General features: G+C 44.2%; 2 protein-coding genes across 2 annotated transcripts; one reads left to right on the top strand and one right to left on the bottom strand.

Moving 5' to 3' along the window:
• The first annotated feature begins 653 nt into the window (after window positions 1-653).
• Window positions 654-10,047, top strand: Adipoq (adiponectin, C1Q and collagen domain containing). The gene is made up of 3 exons (XM_075955848.1): window positions 654-761; window positions 7,556-7,774; window positions 9,178-10,047. The coding sequence occupies exons 2-3, from the start codon at window positions 7,564-7,566 to the stop codon at window positions 9,696-9,698; spliced, it is 732 nt and encodes a 243-aa protein (XP_075811963.1). The 5' UTR covers window positions 654-761; window positions 7,556-7,563; the 3' UTR covers window positions 9,699-10,047.
• An 11,835-nt stretch (window positions 10,048-21,882) lies between these two features.
• Window positions 21,883-22,435, bottom strand: LOC142839602 (phosphatidylethanolamine-binding protein 1-like). The gene has a single exon (XM_075955841.1). It carries the CDS (start codon window positions 22,416-22,418, stop codon window positions 21,951-21,953), a length of 468 nt encoding a protein of 155 aa, XP_075811956.1. The 5' UTR covers window positions 22,419-22,435; the 3' UTR covers window positions 21,883-21,950.
• Between the last annotated feature and the right edge of the window lie 4,215 nt (window positions 22,436-26,650).

Here is a 26,650-nt window from a genome sequence, read left to right as displayed (position 1 = left end):
TGGGGGTCGAAGGACGCTTTCACAGGGATTGCTTAAGCCCATTGGAAACATCAGATATTTACATTGTGATTCATAACAATAGCAAAACTACAGCTATGAAATATCAATGAAAATAATGTTATGGTTGGGGTCACCACAACATGGGGAACTGCATTGAAGGGCTGCAGCATTAGGAAGGTTGAGAATCACTGGTACACACGGTCTTTCCCGGTCAGAGAGGAGAAGATCTCGTCTACTTTTTCTCCTAGGGCGTTCCCTCATCATTCTTGCTGAAATATTGAACCACACAGCCTCACCTTTAGTTCCACACAATAAGCAGGAGTACGATGCAAGAGTTAGTGTCGTCGACTTACCAAGGCAAACTTATGGGAGAGGGAGGTCTCCTGATCCCAGAACAATTCGTTTTACTTGAGGATGTTTCTCGTTACATCTGGAGACATCTTGTTTTTATTGTTGTCTTTACCCTTGCCCCATCTGCTCTGGAAGAGCACGGCCAGAGCCTGGGCGCATGAGAGTTTGACTGAAGCTCTACTTGGCTTCCCAAACCCAAGCGGGATTAAACCAGGTTCCCTGGGGTGGAGACTCAAGGCAGCTGCCAGGGGCAAGGGGCGCTGCTCACTGGCTGCTGTCCCCCACTGGGCTGGCCAATAGTGAAATGGGGACTGCCTGTCCCCATGAGTACCGGTCTAACTCATAAGACCAGGCCATTTTCTCCTCATTTTCGTCTGTACGGTAGCCAGTAGATCTGACTACACCAGAAGGTAAGAATAGTTCTACTAAATTCCTGGTTGCGTGCATATAAATGCCAATTCTGGCTGGGCTGTGTTTAGATTTTGCTCTCCACAGGAGTGTAAGGATGGATGTAGAGGAAACTCAGACCAAGGAAGCACCAACTGGGCCAGATAGGCACTGGGCTCTTCATCTATTGTTCAGAGTTCTAAGAGGATTATCTCTTTTGGTCCAAATGCTTGAGGCTATGCTGAACTTTGCTCATTTGATAGCAAGGTGCTCACTGAGAAAAAACAAAACAAAACAAAACAAAACTTGGAGTTAGTGAAGTGGGAGGCTTCATCCACAGATGCAATTCCGATGGAAAAAGGGATATCTCACCTCGCCGCTTTATGAGTTAAGATGATAAAGAGGCAGGCAGAGAGACAGCTTGGGGAAGCCACGTTGAGTTCTGAAGTCGGACGAGTTTAGAATCCATTTCTACTGCTTAGCTCTACTCAGCAGATATGAGCAGAGTAGATGTCATAGAACAGTCAGGACTGAGGGGAAGAAACGGGTGTGGTCTTGCTGTTGTCTGAAGAGCTGGGAACATCTGTCAGCATGAGCCATTAAGGATGCTTGAAGGGACTGGGTGACACTAAGAGGTCTGGAATATAGAGGCAATCTGGACAGAAAGCCATATTTTGAAAGATGTTTTCTGACAGAAACTTTGGGCCTTCTTGGTCTTTGCCAAACCCAATTCTTGTCCCAGTGAACATGGCATCGGAACCCTGGTGGTAGACGGGTGAAGTGGGGAGGGTTGGGAAGTTCAGGGAGCCTCTTTTGTGTGTCATGAGATGTAAGTCCTCTTATCTGGAGAATTTTTTTTAAGACAAGGGCACAACCATCTCACTCCTTGTGACTCCGTTAAAAATGAGGGCAGATAATTTGGTCAGATGGATTTTGTGAGCAAGAGGGCTTAGTGGAAGAGGTCGAGTGTAGCTTGGTTCTTGGAGCACTTTGGTTCCCAAAACTTAACAAGAGATCCTCGATGCCTCCGTCCCCATGTCTTGAGGAATCCTGAGAGACACGGCTTGCTTCTTGTCTTGTGCACATGAACATGTGTGCAATTGCACTTGGAAGCCAGAGGTGTCTTTCTTAACTTCCACTTTAATTTTTGACAGGAGAGACAAGGTCTCTTACTGAACCTGGAGCTTGATGAAGAAGGCCAGACTCATTGGTCATGGAGCTCCAGGGAGGCTCCTGTCTCTGACAGGCTTTGACACGGGTTCTGGGGATGGAAACTTAGGTTGTCATGGTTACACAGAAAGTACTCTATCAACTTCATCTCCTAAGATCTCAGAATCTTATTTGTGTATTTGTGTGTGTATGCGTGCGTGTGTGCGTGCGTGTGTGCGTGTGTGTGTGTGTGTGTGTGTCGCCTGTGTACCGGTACACTCATTCTGTGCCAGGCATGTGATGGTCAGGGGACAACATTTGGGAGTCAGTTCTCTGCTCCAACCTTGTTTGAGGCAGTTCTCTCTTGCTGATTCTCCCACTCTGTGTTCTCCAGGCTGCATGGTCCATGAGCTTTGGGATGATTCTCCTGTCTTCACTCCCCTTCAGCCGTAGAAGTGCTGTGGTTACAGAGGCAGGCCACTGCATCTTGCTTTTTATGTGGGCTCCAGGGATTGGACACAGGCTGTCATCCTTGTCCAGGAGTGCTTATACTGAGCCGTTTCCCTTCGCCCTCATTTTTGTCTTTTTGAAAAAGGTTTCAGAGACAAATGTTCCCTTTGCTTGTCCACCCAGAAGACCAGCAGCTCCACGTGCTCTGCTGAAGTTAGGGGACCGATACATTTGGTTTTTTTTTTTGTTTGTTTGTTTGTTTTGTGTTTTGAGACAGGGTTTCTCTGTGGCTTTGGAGCCTGTCCTGGAGCTAGCTCTTGTAGACCAGGCTGATCTTGAACTCACAGAGATCCGCCTGCCTCTGCCTCCCGAGTGCTGGGATTAAAGGCGTGTGCCACCACCGCCCAGACCGATACATTTGGGAATCAAGAGCTTCAATCAGGAGCTCATCCTAAAGACTTCATGGAGGGATACTCTGCTTTTCCAGTTTTTTGAGAACGTGCTTGTTTGTGTGTGTGAGTGTGTGTATGTGTGTGTGTCTGTATGCGTGTGCGCATGTGTGTTTGAATGTGTGCGTGTATGTAAGGACATGAGAATGTAAACAGCTCTTCTAAGGCCGAGTAAAAGCTTCCAGATAATTGTCTTAGGAACTAAACAGAGGTGAACTAGACAACTCCTGGCCCTGTCATTTATGATTGGGTTGTACTATTGTGAAATTTACAATATTAACCCATCTTATGTTTTTATTTATTCTTTTGTGGTACTAAGGATGGAATTTAGGGTTTCACAGAGGCTAAATGAGGGTTTACCATTGATCTCAAGCCTCGGTTACCACTATTGATTTTTAAGAATGGCTATTTCATGTCATTCAACCCAAAGACTGCATGATCTTTTTGTTGTTTTTGTTTTTTGAGACAGGATTTCTCCGTGTAGCCCTGGTGTCCTGGAACTCACTCTGTAGGCCAGGTTGGCCTCAAACTCAGAGATCCTCCTGCCCTTGTCTCCTGAGTGTTGGGATTAAAGCCATGTGCCACCACCACCCAGCTAAGACTGCATGATCTTAAGGTAACATCTTGGCTTTTTCAAGTCTTCGGTTCTCCTGTTTAGCACAGTAAGAAGCAAGTACTGGTACAGGAGGGTTAAATGAGATAAAGTCTAAAAGTACTTTGTAGTGGTTGTGGTGGAGCACACCTTTAAACCCAACATTAAGGAGGCAGAGGCAGGGGGATTTCTATGAGTTCAAGGCCAGTTTGGTCTCCATTGAGAGTTTCAGGACAACCAGGGCAACATAGGAGACCCCTGTTTCATAAAACAAAAAGAAGTACCTTATGTAAATTCTACCTCACAGACTTGTCACCAGTATCAAAGTGTACTCGAGCGCCTCATCTCACAGGAGTCCACTGAGCAGGTCAGGACACTGGGCCCAAGACCTGTGGGTCATTTTAAAGGCGGTGCTGCAAGCCATGATGGTTTCTAAGTCGGAAATCTCTCAAGGCTCATCTTCCTACTTTCTCAACTTCTCCCATTTTGTGCAGTTATGTTCCTTTCTTCTTTCATGAAGGTGAAAATAACCAACATGTCCAACCTTCTAGCATGGAGCCGCCCCAAGAGGACGTACGAGGTGCACCCCCAGCCTTTCAGTTTCTAAAACCAACGGTGGGAGGACTCTTGGGGTCCCTCTTGGCTCTGGCATTTCTCGTGGCCTTTGTTGGCTGGCATTGAAATCATATTTAGTGACCTCTTCTCTCAATGTAGCCATCTCTGTTAGTCCCACAGGAAAGCCCAACTTTGCGTTTCACAAGATTCTTCTGTTGTTACTGAAATGCTAGTGGGTCAAAGTGGGATTTCACATCTGTTTTACTATAGTGTGGTCCTTTAGGGTCCCTGGAACACGGAAACCATCCTTTTGCATGATTCCCATGGAGTTTGCCGGCGAGGCAACTATAGGGAAGGCCAGTATGGTGATCTGGTTCTACTTTGCTTCTTATGATTAGGCAGAAATGACTGAACCTTTCTGGCCCCCAGATGTTTCACATGGAGCCTTCCCCCCTGGTGCTGTGTGGGTGAAATAAAATGCCAGCCTTCCAGAGCAGGTCATGTATAAACACTGGTCTGCTTCCATTGTCTCATTTATGAGTATAGCAGATCATAAGGTTATAAAACACTCCCTACTTTCTGCCAGCTGGGTCTCATGATCATATGTCTAGGCAAAGAGCATAAAGCCAGGGACGAAGACGTGGGCAGAACAAGGAGGGGGCTAGTGGAGAAGCCAGCTTATTTGATTTGCAATCTTCTGTCTCTCACCCCCCCCCACCACCATGGGGGAGTGATGCTAAAAGGCAGGGTACTTGACTTTAGTACTCTATTGACTGTGTCAGAGAGTCTGTTACTAGGTCAGGGCTTGATTTCCAGCTCTTCTGTGTTTAGCTCTGGCATCTTGGACATCACCCAAGCACTCAGAAGCCCCCTCTCCTCACCCCTAAATCAGTGCAGACATATCTGACAGCCGTTGCTCACCAGCTTATTCCAGACGCTCCGGGATGCATGGTCTGTCAGTTGTCATTTAGTCTTCCAACAAACACGTAAAGGGTGAGAACTGGTTATTTGCTGGTTGTCTGTACCTGAGTGCATGGCTCCCCGACGACCCCCGTATTGTCTCCCAAATGGTCGTGATGGTTAAATGAGATGACAGGACCGAGACTTTCCAAATGTAAAGCATTATACACGATCCTCGCCATCTAGCTTCATGGCCTACCCCAAACTCATGACCTATCCAAAACATTTTTTTTCAGTATCATGCTCTAACCATAGATGATGTACAGTACTCAGTTCCAGGCAATAGTGTTACCCCCCCATAGAAATAGAAATCTTTCAAAATCAAAGTGTAACAATTGCTTTGTTTATGTAAAGAACCGAAATAATTTCAAATTAAAAAAAAAAGATGCATTCTGTGTCCTTCAGTGGTTATCCAGAGCTGACTTTCTACCCAGAATCAGGTGGAAATGAAGCCTTCTTCAATTAGGATCTGTCCTTAGCAAATGTTTGGGGACTGGAGAGAGAGTCCAGCAGTTAACCCGGGCAGAGACATCTTGCAAAGGACCTGGTTCACAGCTGTCGGTAACTCCAGCTCCAGGCGATCCAAGCCTTCAGCCCTCCAAGTGCGCCAAGACACAGATGTACGCCCCCAGGCATATTCAAATTTAAAAAAACAAAAATAAATCTTAGAAAAAGAAACAGCCGAGGATATGTGCCGTTTGGCACCTCTGCCCCTTGCCACTCTCGGGGATCCCGGAACAGCTGCACCTGTGAGTAGAGAAAAGTGCTGGGTACACAGAGGCCTTGGGGAAGAATGTGTTCTTTTAGGTGAGAAAGGATGCTGATTTCTTCAGCAGAAAGGGAGAACCAGAAAACTCTAGGGGTCTGTCTTTGCCTCCCGTCCCAACATTTAGGCAAGGCCTGGGCTACCCTTTATCCAGAGGGTTCTCCTTAACTGCCGGCATTAGTCCACACGAATTCTGGATTCTTTCTTGTTTCCGGCTGGAAAGATTGGCACGTCATAGACTCTTACTTCTTCGCATCTGGGGGAAGAGCAGAGTTATCTTCTCAGGAGTGTGGTTGCTGAGGCTGTAAGAAGAAAGGGCAGAGAGGAAGCAAGATAGACGACATCTGTAAAGCTTCAAAGCAAGGGCTAGTGAGATCGCTCAGTGGGTAAAGGTGCCTAACCTAATGACTCCTGTTCATTCCCCAGGACCCAATTGGGGGAAGGAGGGAGCTGACCCGCGCAAGGTGCTCTCTGACTTTCGTGGGTACATACCCACAGGCACGCGTGCAGGAACACACACACACACACACACACACACACACACACACACACACACACACCCCTACTGACAAACCTGCCTAACTAGCTGACTGACGTAATAAAAAAGTTTCAGGACAAGCATTCTAAATACAAGAGGGACATCTGAGGACTTTCCTCTGGTTTTCTCTAACTTGCCTCTTTTGCTCTCGGGACTAGTCAGACCTAAAGTACTTCATTTTCATTTCCCTGTAGCCATTGTTGAGACTATGCTTCTGAGCCCTCCAGATTCAGTAGATGGCGACAAAGGCCCACAGAGACGCCGCGAGGCAGTCTTGGGGCCCTCTGGAGCTCTCTGGGAGAGGCACTTGACTCAGGCAGTTGTCTCTGGCCCTCTCCTGCTACAGTAGGGTTGGAGCTAGGCTGGGTTACATGAAACACTTTCTCGAGACAGTATCCTCCACAACAAAACCAAAAAAGTTCAAATAAACAAAAATGCAGAAGAAACACATTGTGATGCTAGTAAGTAACCAACAGAGAACACTTACAGAGATACTTAGTGAGGGGATTAAGAGATAGCCGTTTAATAAATTATACAATTTATTAGTGACTGGAGAATGGAAACCATTTATTCTGCTCACTGAACAACATCTTTTGGTATTACTGTTGAGACAGAATCTCACTATGTAGCTCCTACTGGACTGGCAATGCAGATATTTTAGACGATGATTATAAACACAAGAAATTACTAAACCGAAACAGTGTTTCAGGTGAAGGATGATTGTTGCTATTCTTTAAGAATAAACATATCCTTTGGAGTTAATTACTTTCTTTCTGTAGTCTCCAATGAGTGTGTGTGAGTGTGAGTGTGTGTGTGTGTATTTGTGTTTGTACACACAAGTGCTCACAAGTGTACATGTGTATATGAAAATGAGGGGGAAAAGGAGAACCAGGGAGTGAGAAGCTGTCTAGAGTTGAATGGAACAACCAGAAAAACCCAGGGCAGGATCTCAGAAAGCTCCCTGTGCCTGGGCCTGTGTTCAGGATGAGGAGACTAGAAGCAGATCATTCCTGCTGCCTGTGAATGTACAATTTGGCAGCTAACCGGGTTTATGTGCAGGCGATTATGCTATGCAGTGCAAATTTCAGAGAAGGACTCTAAGTGAAGGCCTTCTGGGGGAGTAGGGACAGAGATAGTCACTGAAGGCCTTCCAGGACAGGTGAGGACTGGGGTAGCCGTTGAAGAACTTCTGGGAGAGGTGAAGACTGGGGTAGCCACTGAAGGCCTTCTGGGGAGGTAAGTATTAAAGGTGCAGATCTTTGGAATAGACTCCACTCAGGGATGGAATGATGCAGGCTGATTAGCTGTAGTACTGTGTGCGTCTGCCCTTCCCATGGCTATACACTTGTTGATTCTAGGGCTCAGGATGCTGCTCCAAACTGTCCTGCTGCTCTTAGTTCTGCACCGTCATGCTGAGGTTACCACAGCTGAAGAACCAGGAGTCCCGCTCCCTCCTCCCAAGGGGACTTGTGAAGGTTGGATGGCAGGCATCCCAGGACATCCTGGCCACAATGGAACACCAGGCCGTGATGGCAGAGATGGTACTCCTGGTGAGAAGGGCGAGAAAGGAGATGCAGGTATGAAGAATGTTGGGCAGACTGGGGCTTTGCAGAGTGTAGGTAGAGACTGCTCATTTGTTCCTGGCTGTCCAGACCTGACATAATCACAGAGAAACTGTATTAATTACAACACTGCTATGCCTATTAGCTCAGGATTCTCATAAAGTAACTCTTAAATCTTAAATTAGCCAATTTCTATTATTTTATATTTCACCACAAGGCTCATGGTTTGTCTTCTTTGGTGTCTACATGGCATCTCTTTGACTCCGCCTACCCTCTTTCTGTATCTTTTTCAGTCTAGCTATATTCTGCCCTGCTATAGGTCAAAGCAGCTTTATTCATTAACTAATAAAAGCAACACATATACAGAAGGACATCCCACATCAGCAGGATATGTGATACCAGTTACTAAGGCCCAGACACAGGCAAGAAGCAAAACCTTTCTTATCTGGTTCATAAGCATCCCGGAGCTTGAGTTGTCCTCTTTGAGTGAGATGAGGTGGTATCTACTGAGGTATCCACAACTTCCCTCCATTTGCCTCTCCCCGCTGCCTACCCATGTCCACATTCCCAATGAATTCTTCTTCTTCTTACCCCCTAATTCTTGCTCTATCTACTGTCAGCCATCTCTCCTTTCTGAACACTCCTGTAGCACCTGGCAGCTTCTAGAGAATGCTTGGTTTAGTCAGGAAGACAAGTCTAATGTACAAGACTCTGGGTAGCGGTTATGAGGACAAAGTGTCTTCCAACACGCCAATCAGAATGTGTGCAAAGACTGAAGGTATGGAATACAGAAGAAGAGCACCAGAGAGGATGCAGATTCATGATCAGGCTGCACTGAGGAGACTGGACTTGAGCCATCCCTCAAAGGACGACTCCAGAGATTAGAGGAGGGAGGACATTTGGACGGAGGGGAGGAGGGAGGACGTTTGGACGGAGGGGATAGAAGGCGGCACATGGTTGGTTAGCCAGCGCACAAAGGACGGGTTGGGCAAGTTAACTGGGATGGATACTTATAGGAGATGAATTTCTGGAGGGGTGGTCGGTATGGAAAGGTATGAGATGAAGGAATGAATGGACGAATGAGTAGATGAATACATCATGATCAGAACATCTTCTGACCCCAAGTGACTACTACTAACTCCAAGCCTCTAGCAGGCCCAATCAAGCAAAGAACAATGAGCCAGGATGAACTATCTGGCCAGAAAGTTCTCTATATTGAACAGTTTGCTCACCTATCTTTTAATTCATTCATAACTTTAAAAACCATGGTTGGAGATGAACTCGTGGGAACCCACCGGGGTGTGTGAAGTGGAGATGACATCTTTTCTTGTCCTGCCACATGGATGGTGGGTGGAGGCCCTGGAAACCGTCTGGGCATCTCTGTTCCCAGCAGTCACAGAGTTCTTCTCCCTTTCTAGGTCTTCTTGGTCCTAAGGGTGAGACAGGAGATGTTGGGGGGACTGGAGCTGAAGGGCCCCGAGGCTTTCCCGGAATCCCCGGCAGGAAAGGCGAGCCCGGAGAAGGTGCTTATGTGTATCGCTCAGCATTCAGCGTGGGGCTGGAGACCGGCGTCACGGTGCCCAATGTTCCCATCCGCTTTACTAAGATCTTCTACAACCAACAGAACCACTACGACGGCAGCACTGGGAAATTCTACTGCAACATCCCCGGGCTCTACTACTTCTCCTACCACATCACGGTGTACCTGAAGGACGTGAAGGTGGGCCTCTTCAAAAAGGACAAGGCCGTTCTCTTCACCTACGACCAGTACCAGGAAAAGAACGTGGACCAGGCTTCTGGCTCTGTGCTCCTCCACCTGGAGGTGGGCGACCAAGTCTGGCTCCAGGTGTACGGGGATGGGGATCATAACGGACTCTATGCAGATAATGTCAATGACTGTACCTTCACTGGCTTCCTCCTGTACCATGATACCAACTAACTCAGAGCTCCCAATGGCCTAAGTACCCCCCAAGAATCAAGGAACAGTCAGCAGGCTTCCAGCATAGTTTGAAAGATTGATTTTATTGTTGAGTTTGAGGGTTCTGAATATTATCCGCATGTGTACTCATTCATTCATGAAATGGCTTTATTAAAAAAAATAACTTCTGTGTTCTTAGTCCAGAAAAAGAAGCATTCCCTGGTCTCTGCAAGTCTTACATAGTAGCAATAATAGAATAAAAATAACATTTAGGGGGAAGCTTCATAATACTCTCACTAATGCTATTTTGTGTTCACTGTCTTTCTTGATGTTCACACAAATCCTGTGTATACTATATATATATATGAAATACAGTATCTCCTCTTTTTACAGTTGGGGTCTTTAGGCTGAGTTTATGAATGTCTAAAGTCTTAAATGTATCAAAATAGCAGAGCTAAAAGTGGAGGCCAGAGCAGGGTCTGTTTCCACTGGAAGTGTAGGTTAAAAGGTCCAGTTCCTGGGAAAGTTGTTACTTCTCTGCCCGGCTCCACTCTGGCAAAAGAAGATCATCGCCCAAACCTCATTCAAGAGATTTACTGGGAGGGAAGAATCCAGGAGCCGGAGGGGAGCAGAGAGAACACTTTCGCTGGGGAAACCTTCCCCTAGCAGAGCAGAGTTGTTACACTCTGGGGGACCTGAGCAGAATTGTTTCACTGGGGAAACCTTTCCCTGCTATGTTTACAGTGACTGAGGTATTCCTTGGCTCCCAACTGCCAGGGTACCTTTCTATCCAAGTTGCACGGCTTACCGGAAAGTACCATTTTTCAAAACCACATGGTTGTTTGGAGTGTTGGTAGAGGTCTCTTGACCACCTCATTTGAGGGTCCATCAAGACTTCTCCTCAGTAGAGCTTTCTCAGAGAAGATGGTCCTATGTGCAGGTCCTATTCCAGCTGGATGGACACTCTGCCATCTGCTTCTCTGCATCTGTGCTCATGCCCTTCCTTCCAGCTAGGGAAATCCCTTCCACCTCCACCTGTGGGTTATTTCCTGTCCCTCCAGGCTGCCGGGATAGGAGATTTTCTGATGTGTCTCCTTCCACTCTGCTCTGTGTTTTTCCACAAATGAAAATCTCTGTGTGAGATGTGTTCTCCTTAGCCTAGGAGCAATTACTTGTTAAAGCTGACCTCCCCAAGCTGGGCAGTGGTGGTGGTGGTGGTTCATGCCTTTAATCCTAGCACTCAGGAGGGCCAACCTGTGAGTTCGGGCCAACCTGTGAGTTCGAGCCAACCTAGTCTACAAGAGCTAGTTCCAGGACAGGCTCCAAAACTACAGAGAAACCCTGTCTCGAAAAACCAAACCAAACCAAACCAAACCAAACAACAACAACAAAAAAAGCTGAGCTTCCCACCACCGAATCCTCCGAAGGTCCTTGATGATTGCTTAAAAGCAAGCAGTCTCCTGAATACCAATTGCTGTAAGTGGAGACTGCACTTTTGGTTCCCCGCCACCCAGACTTGAATAATCACATAAAACTATTTTATTTACAGCACTCTTTGACTGATAGCTCAGGCATATTCCTACCTAGCTCTTATGTTTTAAATTGACCCATTTCTATTAATCTGTGTATCACCACAAGGCTGTGACTTACCTACAGTAAGGTTCTGGCATCTTTCTCCTTTGGCAGCTACATGGCATCTCCCTGACTCCACCTTCTTTCCTTGCTATCTCTGCTTGGATTTCCTGCCTTGCTAAACTCTGTCCTGTCATAGACCAAAGTAGCTTCTTTATTAACCAATGACAATAAAACATTCACAGCTTACAGAGGGGAATCCTGTATCACATTGCTATCCGTAATTTACTTCAGTTCAGTTTCTACAGGACTCATTCTTACCCAGAGAGCTATCTCATTCAGAAACACTGTGATTTTAAGACCCCAGCCCCTGTTCAAATGGACAGCTTCATCCTTTCCCACTGAGGCTAAAGATGCCTGTGCTTTCTACAACACCCACAGAATTCTCCATCAAAAAAGTCATTTCAGCCAGAAACACAAAGCACAGAAGAATTTGCCTCACCCTTTCCCTGAGCACTGACAGGGTAGAGGAAGAATTTGCACTCCTGAATTAATTCTTACTTTCCAAGACTTACAGGTGGGAGGGCTGGAGAGATGGCTTTGTGTTTACAAGCATTTGCTGATCTCATAGAGGACCCGGGTTCTGATGTCAGCAGCCATACTGGACAGCTCATAATTTCAGTTCCAGGGGATCCTATGACCTTTTCTGGTTTCTGCAGACACTTCATGCTCATGGTGCTTTTGAATATATTCAGGCACACATATATACACATAAAATAAACAATTAAGCCTTAAAACATAGGTGGTTCTCTATAAGAGGCAAAGTCCTTTGCTAACTCTGCCTTAGGAGCTGTTAAATACACTTGGCCCAAGATCTTGGTTAGTGCTGGCCTTTGAAGAAGCACCTTGACACACTGCCTGGCTCTCATTGTGTGTTGAGGATATGAATAGGCCTCCTTGGCTTCCCTGTTTTATAGTTCTATAGCCCTTTGTTCCTTCTATCTATAAGCAGTGGGCATACGCAGCCCCTGGGCAGCCACGTGAACTAACCCAGAGCTCCCACACGCTAGTCAAGTGCTCACCATTGAGCTGTAGCTCAAGCCCTGGATTTGGATATTTTAAAACTGATCCTTAAAGCCAAGAGATGTTTGGAAATTGAAAAAAAAGCAACAAAAAACAAAATGATGACTTCAAATGATTTTGTTTTTACGCTCATTAGTAAAATCTCTTGTATAAATTACAAAAGGCGCTACAAATGGCTCACAGTGGTAGACTTTCCCTTAGGAGGAAACTGCTTGAATGGAGCACTCTAAAGGCTTAGGGAAAGAATAAACAGCTCTGCAAATGTGGCTTTGTTTTCAAGTTTAAGTTCTGGATGATTCTGGGGGTTGAGAGAAGGATAAGCATTATGTTTCAAGTGGCTGAATACTCAACCTCAAACAAGGCCGGCAAAAATTAATGTGGCACTTGCCCAGGACCCAACAAGACTATTTCTGTGCTCCTTCCCTTCCCCCATGCTGGTTTCTCTAGAATAGTTAGACCTGTCTTCCTCAGTCCCTCCTTCTAGCTCACCACAGTTGCCCAGAGCCAGCATGCCCCTAGTTCGGTCTCTGCCTTTCTTCATAGAGCTGGACCCCAAATCTTCCCCCATCTGCTAGTCCAACACCCACGCAACCGACCCACTGCATCAATCTAGGACTAATTGGACATGAACCTAGAGATCCAACAAGTACTTCTGATCTAGGATTAGTGACAGTCTGAAGCCTAAAATTCAGAATGACCCAAAACCAAGCATCATTCTGGTCCAAATCTATCAGATTGAGGCAAGAGCAACCAAAGAACCAAACATCCACCCAACAAAAGTAAGATAAGATATCTACACCAAGAAATACCATGGATGCCATGGTTGCAGATGCCCATTCCTAGTGCAAAGGCAAAAATGTGAACAATCAAGACAGTATGCCTTCTCCAAAAGCCCACAACTCCATGGTGATATTCCCTGAGAAAACCAATTTATTCAAATCACAAGACAGTGATTTCAAAATAGCAATTATAAATTTGTTCAAGGACTTAAAAGGATGTGAATAAATTCCCTACTGAAGGCTATAAGTGTACAAACAGTTGAATTAAATGAGGAAAATCATTTAAGAAATGAAAGCAGAATTTAGCAAAAAAAAAAAAAATAGAATCACTAAATAAAAACCAAACTGAAATTTAAAAAAAATGGAAACCTCAGGTGTAAGCTTCAACAGCAAATTAGAAGACATGGAAGAGAGCATTTCAGGTTTTGAGGGTAGAGCAGAAAAAATAGATCAGTAAGACAAAATGCTAAATCTAAAATAAATTCCAGGCACAAAACATCCAGGAAATCTGGGACACTATGAAAAGACAAAACCTACAAATTAGTTATAGAGGAAGGAGAAGAAAATCAGATCAAAGATATAAAAATATTTCAAATAAAATTATAGAATTTTTTTTTTTTGCCAGTCTAAAGAAAGAAATGTTCAGCAAGGGGCAAGAGGCACACAGAACACCAAATAGACAAGACCAGACAAGAAAGTTCCCAAGACACATACTAAACAAAACAATGTGCAGAACAAAGAAAGGATATTAAAAGCTGCAAGAGTAAAAGACTAACTCACATAAGAAGAAGGCCCATTAGAATAACACCTGCCTTTTCAGTGGAGTCTCTAAAAGCCCAAAAGGCCTGCATGGATGTTCTACAGCCTCTGAAAGGCCATAGATACCAACCAAGACTATTATACCCAGAAAAACTATCAATCACAACCAAGGGAGAAAGAAAAAACATCTCATGATAGAAACAAATTGAAACAATTTTTTAAATCAACCCAGTTCTACAGAAGACACTAGAAGGAAAATATTAGTATGAAGAGAGGTTAAACACACCCAAGAGGACACAGGGATAAACAATCCCAGGGCAGTTAATTGACAGATAAAAGAAAAAAATACTACCATAACAAAATAGTAAGAATTAATAAACCCCACTGAATAATAACTAGCAATGTTGATGGCATCTATTACCCCCCAAAGACACAAACTAGCCTTCTGAACTAGAAAACAGAATTCATCTTTCTGTTGCATTCAAGAAACACACCTCACAAATAAGGACAAACCTTACCTTAGAATAAAACGATGGAAAAGGGTGTTCTAAGAAAATGGAACCAAGAAGCAAGCAGGTGTAGCTGTTGTAGTACCTAGTAGAGTAGTCTCCAAACAAAAACCAACCAGGAGAGATGGGGAAGGACCATATGTATTCCTTGAAAAAAAAATCCACCAAGATATTATACTTTTAAACATTCATGTGCCAACACAAGGGCATCCAAGTTCAAAAAAGAAACATTACTACATTTTGCATACAAATGGATGGAAATAGAAAACACTATCCTGAGTGAGGTAAGCCAGACCCAAAAAGAGGAACATGGGATGTACTCACTCATATTTGGTTTCTAGCCGTAAACCAAGGACATTGAGCTTATAATTAGTGATCCTAGAGAAGCTAAATAAGGAGAACCCAAAGAAAAACATATAGGCATCCTCCTGAATATTAACGTTCAGCAAGCGATGAAAGGAGACAGAGACAGAGACCCAAATTGGAGCACAGGACTGAAATCTCAAGGTCCAAATCAGGAGCAGAAGGAGAGAGAGCACGAGCATGGAACTCAGGACCGCGAGGGGTGCACCCACACACTGAAACAATGGGGATGTTCTATTGGGAACTCACCAAGGCCAGCTGGCCTGGGTCTGGAAAAGCCTGGGATAAAACCGGACTCTCTGAACAAAGCGGACAATGAGGACTACTGAGAACTCAAGAACAATGGCAATGGGTTTCTGATCCTACTGCACGCACTGGCTTTGTGGGAGCCTAGGCAGGTTGGATGCTCAACTTACTAGATCTGGATGGAGGTGGGGGTTCCCTGGACTTCCCACAGGACAGGGAACCCTGATTGCTTTTCGGGCTGGGGGGAAGACTTAATTGGGGGAGGGGGAGGGAAATGGGAGGCGGTGGCGGGGAAGAGACAGAAATCTTTAATAAATAAATAAATTTAAAAAAAAAAAGATTACATATTGACCCTAACAAGTGATATTGATTTCAGTATCCCACTTTTGCCAATGGACAGGGAATCCAGACAAAAACTAGACAGAGAAATGATGCAGTTAAATAACATAATAAATTAAATGGACAGAACAGACATTTACAGAACATTCCACCCAAAGCTAAAGAATACATTTTATTCTCAGCAGACCATGTATTGGTGAACAAAACAAGACTTCACAGGCAGAGGAAAACTAAAGCAGCACCCTGCATCTTCTCTGACTAGCAGAGGTCAAAGGTGGACACCAGCAACAGAAACTGCAGTAAGCTCATGAACTCGTGTAAACTAAAGAGCTCACTACTAGAAGAAAACTGAGTCAAGGTAGAAATAAGAAAATTAAAAACTTTTTTAGAATTGAATGAAAAAAACATATCTAACACAATGGGGCATATGGAGGCAGTTCTAAAAGAAAAATTCATAGCACTAAGTGCCTACATCAAAAAATTGGAGACATAGTATAACTTATCATAAAATAATAACACACTTGAAGGCTCTAGAAAAGTAAGAAGAAATAATACCTCAAAAAGAGTAGACAGGAAGAAATCAATTTAGGGCTGAAGTCAATGAATATAAACAAGCCAACAAAATCACAAAGAATCAAAGAAGAGCTGGGTTTTTTTTTTTTTGAGAAAATCAACAAGATTTGCAAGGCTTTAGTCAAATTAGCAAAAATATATAGAGAAGATACAAATTAACAAAATTAGAGATAAAAAGGGAGACATTACAGCAGCTATCAAAAAATTTCAGAGACCCATAAAGGCATACTTTAAAAACCTGTATTATACCAAACTGGAAAATAAAAAAGAAATGGATAAATTTCTTGATATGTGACATAAAAAGCTAAACCAAGAGAAAACAAACAATTAAAATAGGCCCATATTCCCGAGTGAAATAGAAGAAGTTATTAAAATCTCCCTCCCCACAAAAGGCCCAGGGCCGGATGGATTCCTCCCAGAATTCTCCAGATTTTCAAAGAACTGACACTAACATGCCTCAGATTATTCCACAAAATAGAAACTGAAAAATTATCCTGGTACCCAAGCCACACAAAGACTTGGCAAAAGATTATCCAATATCCCTTATGAATATAGATGAAAAAAAATCTCAATAAAATCCTTGCAAACTAAATTCAAGAACACATAAAAAAAATCAACCATGATAAAGTTGGCTTCATGCCAGAGATTCAGGGATGGTTCATTTATTGATGTAAATCAATAAATATAATTGACTGCACAAACAGACTGAAAGACAAAATCCCCATGATCATCTCATTAGATGCAGAAAAAACCTTTGACAAAATCCAACACCCTTTCATGATAAAAATTCCTGGAAATCCTAGGAATATAAGGGTCATACTTCAACATAATAAAGACAATTTACACCATGCCCACAGCCAGTATCATCTTAAATAGAGAGAAATTCAAAACATTTCTGTTAATTAGGAATTATACAAGGGAGTCCACTCTCTCTATACCTATGCAATACAATACTTGTAGTCCTAGCTTGAGCAATAAGACAACTGAAGCAGATCACGGGAATACAAATAGGAAAAGAAGTCAAAGTATTCTTACTTGCAGATGACATTATTTTATACATAAATAACCCTAAAAACTCCACCAGGGAAACTTTAACAACTGATAAATACTTTCAGCAAACTAGCAGGATATAAAACTAACACACAAAAATCAGTAGTCTTCCTTTATACAAATGGCAAACAGATGGAGAAAGATTGGGGGAAAATACCTTTCACAATAGCCTAAAATAAAAAGAAAACAAAATTTAACTCTAACCAAGCAAGAGAAAGTCTTATAGACTAAAATCTGAGAAATTAAAGATGATAAGATATGAAGATCTCCCATGCTCATAGATTAGTAGGATTAGTGTTGCAAAAATGGCCATCCTACCAAAAGCAATCTACAAAGTTAATGAAATCCCTTCCAAAATCACAAATTTTCACAGAAATTGAAAAAAATTAAACTCTGTATAGAAATGCAAAACACCCAAGATAGGGCTGGAGAGATGGCTCAGCAGTTAAGAGCATCGACAGATTTTCCAGAGGATCTGGGTTCAGTTCCCAGCACCCACATTATGGCAGGTCACAGCTGTCTGTGACTCCAGTTCTAAGAGACCCAACACCCATGGCAAAATACCAACAGACATAAAATAAAAATAAATAAATAATTTAAAGAAGAAAAAAAAACACCCAAGATAGCTTTTTAAAATTCTGAACAATAGAGGAATTGCTGGAGGTATCACAATCCCAGATTTTAAGTGGTCTTGCAGAGATATGGCAATAAAAGCATCATGGCATTGTCTTAAACACAGACACATTGCTCAATGGAATAGAATCAAAGACCTGGAGATGATTCTACATACCCACAGACAGCCGAGTTTTGACAAAGAAGCCAAAAATATACACTGGAGAAAAGGCAACATCTTCAATAAATGGTGCTGGTCAAACTTTATGACTACATGTAGAAGAATACAAAACGATCCATATTCATTTCCCTGCATAAATATTACCCTTCAATTCCAAATGGATTAAGGACCTCAACATAAGACCAGGTACTCAGAATCTGATAGAAGAGAAAGTGGAGAATAGCCTTGAACTCACTGGCACAGGAAAGATTTTCTGAAACTGACAGCACAGACACTGAGATCAACAATTAATGAATGAGAACTGTGAACGGTGAACTGTGAACTCTGTGAACTATAAAAGTGACAGGTGTGGCAAGATATGAAGTAGTGGTACAATAGTGGCATGGATGTCATGCGAGTTATCAATAGATTTCTGATTGGAAGAGACTCATGCCTGGTGCTGTAAATCTGACCAAGAGTAAACAGTGGGGAGCTCACAGGCCCCAGGGATGAACATACCACTGCTATTCTACTAAATGGTCATAGTGTCAAACATGAAATGAATGAAATTTATGCTCTGGCAATGCTGAAGTATTCATGGGCAGCCTGTATATGGTGGTACTGTTGAATTTGTCCATGTTGGGTTTCATGGTCTAAGTTGATGAGGGCAACTGATCAGGTCTTGTCCTCAAGAGGATACCAGATCTCATTACAGATGGTTGTGAGCCACCACGTGGTTGCTGGGAATTGAACTCAGCACTTTAGGAAGAGTATACAATGCTCTTAACTGCTGAGCCATCTCTGCAGCCTGCCCTTTAAATTCATGTCTCTAAACCCGTAGATTAGTACAGCTCTCAGACCTCAGGAGAGAAGTTTCACTGTATGGTGGATAGTGGTTAACACAGAAACTCACTCATAGCTGGTCAAAATTCAGACAACACATGCCAGGGAGTACTCACCCAGAGTATATCTCTATCACCCTGCACTGAGTCTTAGGGGCCTTTGCAGAAGAGGAGGTGGAAGAATTATAACAGGCAGAGGTTGGGGAGGACCAGATTGAAACAGATCTAGAAAGGACAAGATCTCAACACTTTACACACAGCAGCTGCGGTTACCTGCAAAAACCTTCACAAATTCAGTTCTGTGAACATTCCAGCTCATAGTGAGAGGGACTCAGGAGTCCCTTCTGCTGAGGAGCTATGGACAGTTGATGGCTTCTATGGGAGAAAGAGTCAGTTTTCTTTAAAGGTGTGACTCGTTTTATGTTGAATTTGTTCTACTGGATGGCCCCACACTTGTGAGTACATTGGCAGCACAATCTGGACTTAAGCAGAGAGAGAGAGAGAGAGAGAGAGAGAGAGAGAGAGAGAGAGAGAGAGAGAGAAATATCAAGAAGCATGAAGTTGAGAAGGGTTAGGGAGGGGAGGATCTAGGAAGAGTTAAGGGAGGGGTGGACTATGATCAAAATACGTTGTAAGAAATTCTCAAAGATTTAATAAGAGTATTAGTATTATATTAAAAATGACTGATTTGAAGATTGTCTATTTTCCATTCTGATAACTTTTGCTTGATATTCTGAATCTCTGTCATTAGGGTCAGACACAATATGTTGTCTTCTTGGAGAATTCACTCTTTCGTCCCTGCAAGGGGCCTCAGAGTTGGCACGGAAGATACCCAGATACCAAATTCTCAACACAGTGGAGACTTTCATACCCTGGAGGGGGTGGAAGCAGGAGAGGTGTGGCCTCTGGGTCAGGCGAAGACCCAGCAGGTGTGTCAGCAGGAGTGGGTTTCGAGGAGAAAGGGGAGTCTGTGCTAGGATGGGTTGGAAAGTGTTGTGATAGGAGCGGCGGGGCTGCGTCCCCGGCACCCGGCCGCCCGCATGGCTAGCTTATGCCCCGAAATAATTACACGGAAACCATATTCTTTTAAACACTGCCTGGCCCATGAGTTTCAGTCTCTTATTGGCTAGCTCTTACATATTCATCTAACCCATTTCTAATAAATAATCTGTGTAACACCACAAGGTGGCTTACCAGGAAAGATCTTAACCTGTGTCTGTCTGGAGTGGGAGAATCATGGCGACTGCCTGACTCGGCTTCTTTCTCCCAGCATTCTGTTCTGTTTACTCCGCCTATCTAAGCTGCTGTCCTATCAAAAGGGCCAAGGCAGTCTCTTTATTTAACCAATGAAATTAACACAAAACAGAAGACTCTCCCCCATCAGGAAAGTCCCGACTGGACATGGTAGCCAGTGCATCCCAACAATGAATTTTGATTGCAGGACCTTGGTGTTTTGATAGCTGGACCTTGGAGTTTTAGTTAGGCATAAGGACATGGCCAAGTAAGGGAGTAACCCTTGGTGGCTATTAGGAATGTAATCTAATGGTTTAGCAAGGGAGAGGGAAGCGGGAAGGGAAAGGCCTGCTTGTGCCACGTTTGCCATGCTCAGGCCTGTTAGAGAGACTTTCATTCCCTGTACAATGTCCTGCTTTTTAAAATTAATTAACTATTTCATTTTATGAGCATTGGTGTTTTGCCTGCGTGGATGTCTGTGTCAGTGTATAGGATTCCCTGGAATTAGATTTTACAGATTGTTGTGAGCTGGCATGTGGATGCTGAGAATTGAACCTGGGTCCTCTGGAAGAGTAGTTAGTGCTCTTAACTGCTAAGTCATCTCTCCAGCCCCATAGCGTCCTATTTTAAAGATTAAAAACCATTCATTTATTTATTTTATACATGTTGTGTGCACTACAGCACGTGTGTGGAGGTCAGAGGACAACCTGCTGGAGTCAGTGCTCCCCTCCTTCTGTGGGTCCTGAGTGAACCCCAGGAGTAGTGCTTCCCTCTTTCTGTGGGTCCTGAGTGAACCCCAGGAGTAGTGCTTCCCTCTTTCTGTGGGTCCTGAGTGAACCCCAGGAGTAGTGCTCCCCTCCATCTGTGGGTCCTGAGTGAACACCAGGAGTAGTGCTCCCCTCCTTCTGTGGGTCCTGAGTGAACCCCAGGAGTAGTGCTCCCCTCCTTCTGTGGGTCCTGAGTGAACCCCAGGGATTTCACTGCCCCACCAGCCATCTCACTGCCCCAGAATGCCCTTCTTTAGCTCTGGTAATTTTTATTGCTATGAAGTTGTTTCTTCACTAATTGTGTGTGTGTGTGCGCGCACATGTGTGTGTGTGTGTGTGTGCGCATGTGTGTGTGCACGCATGCTCGTGTGCATGTGTCTTAGTTAGGGTTCCTATTGCTGTGAAAAGACAACGTGACCTCATCAACTCTTATAAGAAAAACATTTAATTGAGAGGGCTTGCTTGTAGTTTCAGAGGTTCAGTCCATTATCGGCAGGGACCATGGCAGCATGCAGGCAGATGTGGTACTGGAAGAACAGCAGAGTCTTACATCTTGCAGGCAACAGGAAGTTGACTGAGACACTGGGTGGTATCCTAAAGCATAGACATCTTCAAAGACTGCCCTCTAAGTGACACACTTCCTCCAACAAGGTCACACCTAGTCCAACAAAGCCACACCTCCTAATAGTACCGCTCCGTATGAGATTATGGAGGCTTAATAGGACTTACCATCATGTCTTAGGTTTTCTATTGCTGTGAAGAGACACTATGACCATGGCAACTCTTTTTTTTTCCTGAATTCAATGCCTTTATTTTTATTTGATGATGTACAGACAAGATTAACACACCTAGCAACTCCAGGAACTTTTGCTCATACTACTGAGAAGCAAGGCTTAGCCCTCTCTCTGGGGCCTTGCCTCAGCACAGTAGCCCTGTTCTTTAGAGCTACAGGACACCAACACCTGTGCAGCCACCTGACCCAGCTGAGATGGAAGCCTTGTGTTGTCCCAGTTGGGGACAGAACTTTAAAAACACATCTCAGAAGATGCCACCGTGCCTGGTTCTGGGCGAGTCCTTGTCAAACCACATACAGACAACACTAGCCCTCACCCTCATGTGGGGAAGAGTGTCTTTATTTTCCAGAGTTGCAAATCTTAAATTAACAACACAGGACTCCATCAGAACACCAAACACCCCCTAGATGGAGACTAAATTCGAGCAAACATAAACCTGGATACGATTATTAGAATCCTAAGGATGGGCAGCGCGAAGTCACCCTACACCTCTATCCTAGCACAGCTCAGGACTCCCTGCGAGGGGGAGCATGCTTTGCACAACTTGACAATACTGTGGAGGTCCCCAGGACCGCTGGCCTCCACGGCGCCTCTATTTCCCAGAGAGCTGCTCATACAGCTTGGGCACGTAGTCATCCCACTCTGCCTGGTAACATGTGCCCGCCACCGGGGCTCCCAGGTGACACTTCTTGCGGAAGGCCACCACCTTGAACTTGCCGCGATGATCTCCTGACCTGTTGCTAAGGATGGATTCGTCACAGTTCAGTGGCTTGTCCTGTTCGTACACCAGCCAGACGTAGTGGTGGAGGCCTGTGCCACTGGTGGGGTCTTTCCTGCTGGGAGCATCCGGGTCTGTGAGGACCAGGGTGTAGAGTTTCCCTGGGTCAAGGCCATCCCATGAAATGCTGCTGGGCCTATTCTGAACCTGGGTGGGCGTCAGCACTTTGCCCAGCTCGTCCACCTCCACCTCGGCGTAGGCGACCCGCAGCGCGTACTGAGGGCGCTCGTCCACCGCCTGCAGGCTCAGCGGCCCGGACCACTGGCTGATGTCGGCGGGCATGGCGACAATGAGGACGAGGACTCCATGGCAACTCTTATAAAGGAGAACATTTCACTGGGGCTGGCTTGCAGTTCAGAGGTTTAGTCCATTATCATCACGGCAGGAAGCGCGGTGGACCACAGGCTGATACGGTGCTGGAGAGGGACTGAGAGTTCTGCATCTGGATCCTCAGGCAGCACGAAGAGAGAGTGAGGCACTGGGCCTGTCTTGAGCATCCGGGACCTCAAAGTCCACCCCCAATGATACACCTCCTCCAACCAGGCCATACCTCTGCCATGCTCCCTGCCGTGATGATAATGGACTGAACCTCTGATACTAGAAGCAAGCCCTCTCAATTAAATGTTTTTCTTATAAGAGTTGCTGTGGTCCTAATAGTGCGACTCCCTAGGAGCCTATAGGGGCCATTTTCTTTCAAACCACCACACATCAGGCTGTGGAAAGCAACCAACAGCTTTGGCAATATAAGCTGTGATATTTTGGTTTTTCCGTGGGGCGTTGTTGGGTAATGACCCAACTAGATGTAACCCATTCTTGGCAATGGAGGTTTTACTTGATGTTGTAAGCTATATAGTTGAATCATTGTCTCTTCTATTTGGTGACTTCATTTAGATTTCCTTCATATATGCATATATTTTAGAAAGCATCTGCAGTAGTCGGCTTCCATATGGTTTCTGTATGGCTTTTATTGCTGCCCCTCTCTGTATTTCCTTCTTTAACCTTCTCTTCCGGCCCCCTCCCTAGTAAATCCTCCTAGCTTCCCCTCTGTCTCTCTATAATAATATTTTCTATTTCCTCCTCCTTGGGATACCCTCTCCTCACCCCTAGTCCTTTACTAGGTACCTAACCTCTATGGTTATATGTATTGTAGCACACATATCAAAGGCTTAAATGCTAACATCCACATATAAGAGAAAACAAGCAATGAGTTTGGGTTGCCTCATTCAGGATGATTGTTTCCAGATCTTTTCACTTACTTGTGAATTTCATAATTTCATTTTTCTTAGTAGCCGAGTAATATTCCGTTGTGTAAATGTACCACAACTTTGTCATCCATTTATTAGTTGATGGACATCTAGGCTGTTTCCAGTTTCTGGCTATTATGAATTAAGTATCAGTGAGCACAGATGAAAAAGATGTAAAGTCCTACGGGGACATGCCCGAGGGTCATAAAGCCAGATCTTGAAGTAAATCTATTCCCAGCTTCTTGAGGAACAGCGGCCACACCAATTTCCATAGTGACTGTATAAACTGGCATTCCCACCAACAATGAATAAGTGTTCCTTCCTCTCTCCGTGAATCCTTGCCAGTGCATGCTGTCATTTGTTTTAGTGATCTTGGCCTGCCTGGCTGGTGTAAGACATTTCAGAGTAGTTTTAGCTTTCATTGCCCTGATGGCTAAGGATGTTGAAACCTCAGCCATTTGGGTTTCATCTTTTGAGAGCTCTCTGTTTAGTTCACTATCCCATTTTTTTTAATTGAGTTGTTTATTTTCTTGATGTTCAGTTGTTTGAGTCTTTATATATTTTGGGCACTAATCTTCATTCAGATATGTACTTCACAAAGATCTTTTTCTGCAGGCTGCTGTTTTACATAAGCAACGGTGCCTGTATAACTTTTCTATAGAGAAGTAGTTTTTAGAGTTCTCATTTATTATTTGTTGATCTCAGTGTTTGCGCTGGCCCTTTCTTGTTCAGAAAGTCCTTTACTGTGCCAGTGAGTTCACGGCTATTCTTCACGTTCTCTTCTATCAGGTTCAGTGTACCTGGTCTTATGTTGAGGTCCTTAATCCATTTGGAATTGGAGTTTGTGCAGGGTGAATATGGATCTATTGGTATTCTTCTACATGTAGTCATAAAGATTGAACAGGAAAATTTATTAAAGATGTTACCTTTTCTCCAGTGTCTAATTTTGGCTTCTTGGTCAAAACTCAGCTCTCTGTGGGCATGTAGAATCATATCCAGGTCTTTGACTCTATTGCATTGATCAATGTATCTGTGTTTATACCACTATTATGCTGTTACTATATTATTACTTTATCTCTGTAATACAGATTGAAACCTGGGATGTTGATAACTTCAGCAATTCTTTTATTTAGGGTTTGTTTTGTTTGTTTGTTTTGCTATCCTGGGTGTTTTCTGTTTCTATACAAAGTTTAATGTTTTTTTCAATTTCTATGAAAAATTGTGCTGAAATTTTGAAAGCAATTGTATTAAATCAATAGGTTGCTTTTGGTAGGGTAGCCATTTTCACAAGATTAATTCTACCAGTCCTTGACATGGGAGATCATTACATCTTCTGATATCTTATTCTCTCTTCAATATTTTAAAGTTTTTATTATGTAGGTTTTTCACTCTTTCAGTTAGAGTTGTTTCAAGGTTTTTATATTTATCAATTAAGCCTATTGTGAAAGCTCCTGCTGCTCCTATTTTTTCTGTCTGTTATTTATATATAGAAAGGAGATGGATTCTCATGTGTTAAGTTTGTATCCCGCTGCTTTGCTGAAAATGCTCATTCACTGCAGATGTTTCCTAGTGTTCATCCACTGCAGATGTTTCCTAGTGTTCATCCACTGCAGATGTTTCCTAGTGTCCATCCACTGCAGATGTTTCCTAGTGTTCATCCACTGCAGATGTTTCCTAGTGTTCATCACTGCAGATGTTTCCTAGTGTCCATCCACTGCAGATGTTTCCTAGTGTTCATCCACCGCAGATGTTTCCTAGTGTTCATCCACTGCAGATGTTTCCTAGTGTTCATCCACTGCAGATGTTTCCTAGTGTTCATCCACTGCAGATGTTTCCTAGTGTTCTTATACTGCAGATGTTTCCCAGGCTCTTAGAGCATTAAATGATGATTTTTTTCTTGTTTTGTTTTGTTTTTCCTTTAAGGGAAGGTCTCCTTGGGTTGCCCAACTTGGCTTTGACTTCCATGGGCCTTGCATAGGCCTCCCATCACTGGACCGACTTGGAATTTTGTATTGGATCTAGCACATTTGGCCATTGTGAAGCCAAATTCTGGGTCCTGTTAAAATCCTCGCGTAAATGTTGATGTTTGTGTGAACAGTTAACTGGCTTAGGTACAGATTACAGTGTCTCATCCTCCATGGGTGTGGTTCCTCCCCGGGAGGTCAGGCTCCGAGCCCTGGCAGTTAACACTTTCCATTCCGTGTGTTCCCGTGTGGCATTTACTCTGGGACTTGACAGTTGGGTCTGTGCCCTTGGATCTATTCCATGTTGTGCAGGCCGAAATTGAGCTTGGGAATTATGTAGGGACCTTTACAGAGTAAGAAGGAGCTTTTTTCAGTATCCTCTCTGGCACTTCCTGGCATCCTCCAGCTCCCAGGATCCTCCCATTCCTGGTTCTTCTGGACAGGAGTCTGGGGGCCTCTAACAGCTGTAATCCCTGCGATCCAGGGCTGTTTTGTGTGACTAGGGCCGGTTTAGAGTAAAGCAGTAAAACAGAAGAAAAAGCAGCAGTGGGTTTTCTTGAACTGTTTGAAAGGCGACACCCTCCCTCCTACTTCTCTCTGGCCCAGGGCAAGCTTGCTTCGGTTGCTGTTGCTACTTCCTGTCAATGCTGCTGCTGAGGCATGGGAGCCCTGGCAGCATCACGGCTGGGAGGCCGGAAAGGGCATCCAGAAAGCCAGCAGTTTCAGTTACTGTTTCCGGTACAGAGGCTACTTTTCTTGGCCTGTTGGTTTGCAAAGGTGATTTCTGGCGTTTTCCTGATAGTCCTGAACACACTTCTAGAACATGACCTGCCTTTGCCTTAAGTCGAGGAGGCAAAGAAGACAAATGCATTCGGGATGCTCGACTAGGTTGTCGTTTCTTTGGCTTCTGCGCCTGCACCTGTTCACCTTTCAGGCTCCTTCAGGGTTTGCCTTTTGCACTTTGTTCAAAGCATTATTTGTAATCAGTGGGGAAGATAAACTGTAGCTGGCTAGCTTCGGCTTGGCTGGCACAGGACAGCCCACCTGTACTAACACTCCTGTGAAAAGAAAAAAAAAAAGGAGTTTGGGAAGGGCGGGTACCCCCAAGAGTGCATGTGATTTTGCTGAACTTGATAAAAGTCTAAGAAAATAAATCTAATCTTGAACTAGTATCCTACTGAGGAGAAAATGTTGAAGGTTCCAAAAAGGGTCCATGATGGAGGGAGGCTGGAGCAGAGAAAATTCTGGAAGGTGATCCAGTCCCTGCTGTTTTGCTGAGGCAGGTGTGGTTGGGGAGAACGCAGAT

Source organism: Microtus pennsylvanicus, chromosome 1, assembly GCF_037038515.1.
Source record: "Microtus pennsylvanicus isolate mMicPen1 chromosome 1, mMicPen1.hap1, whole genome shotgun sequence".
NCBI lineage: Eukaryota > Metazoa > Chordata > Mammalia > Rodentia > Cricetidae > Microtus > Microtus pennsylvanicus.
Note: the sequence above shows the minus strand (reverse complement) of the source record. Positions and strands in the feature narration are given on the sequence as shown.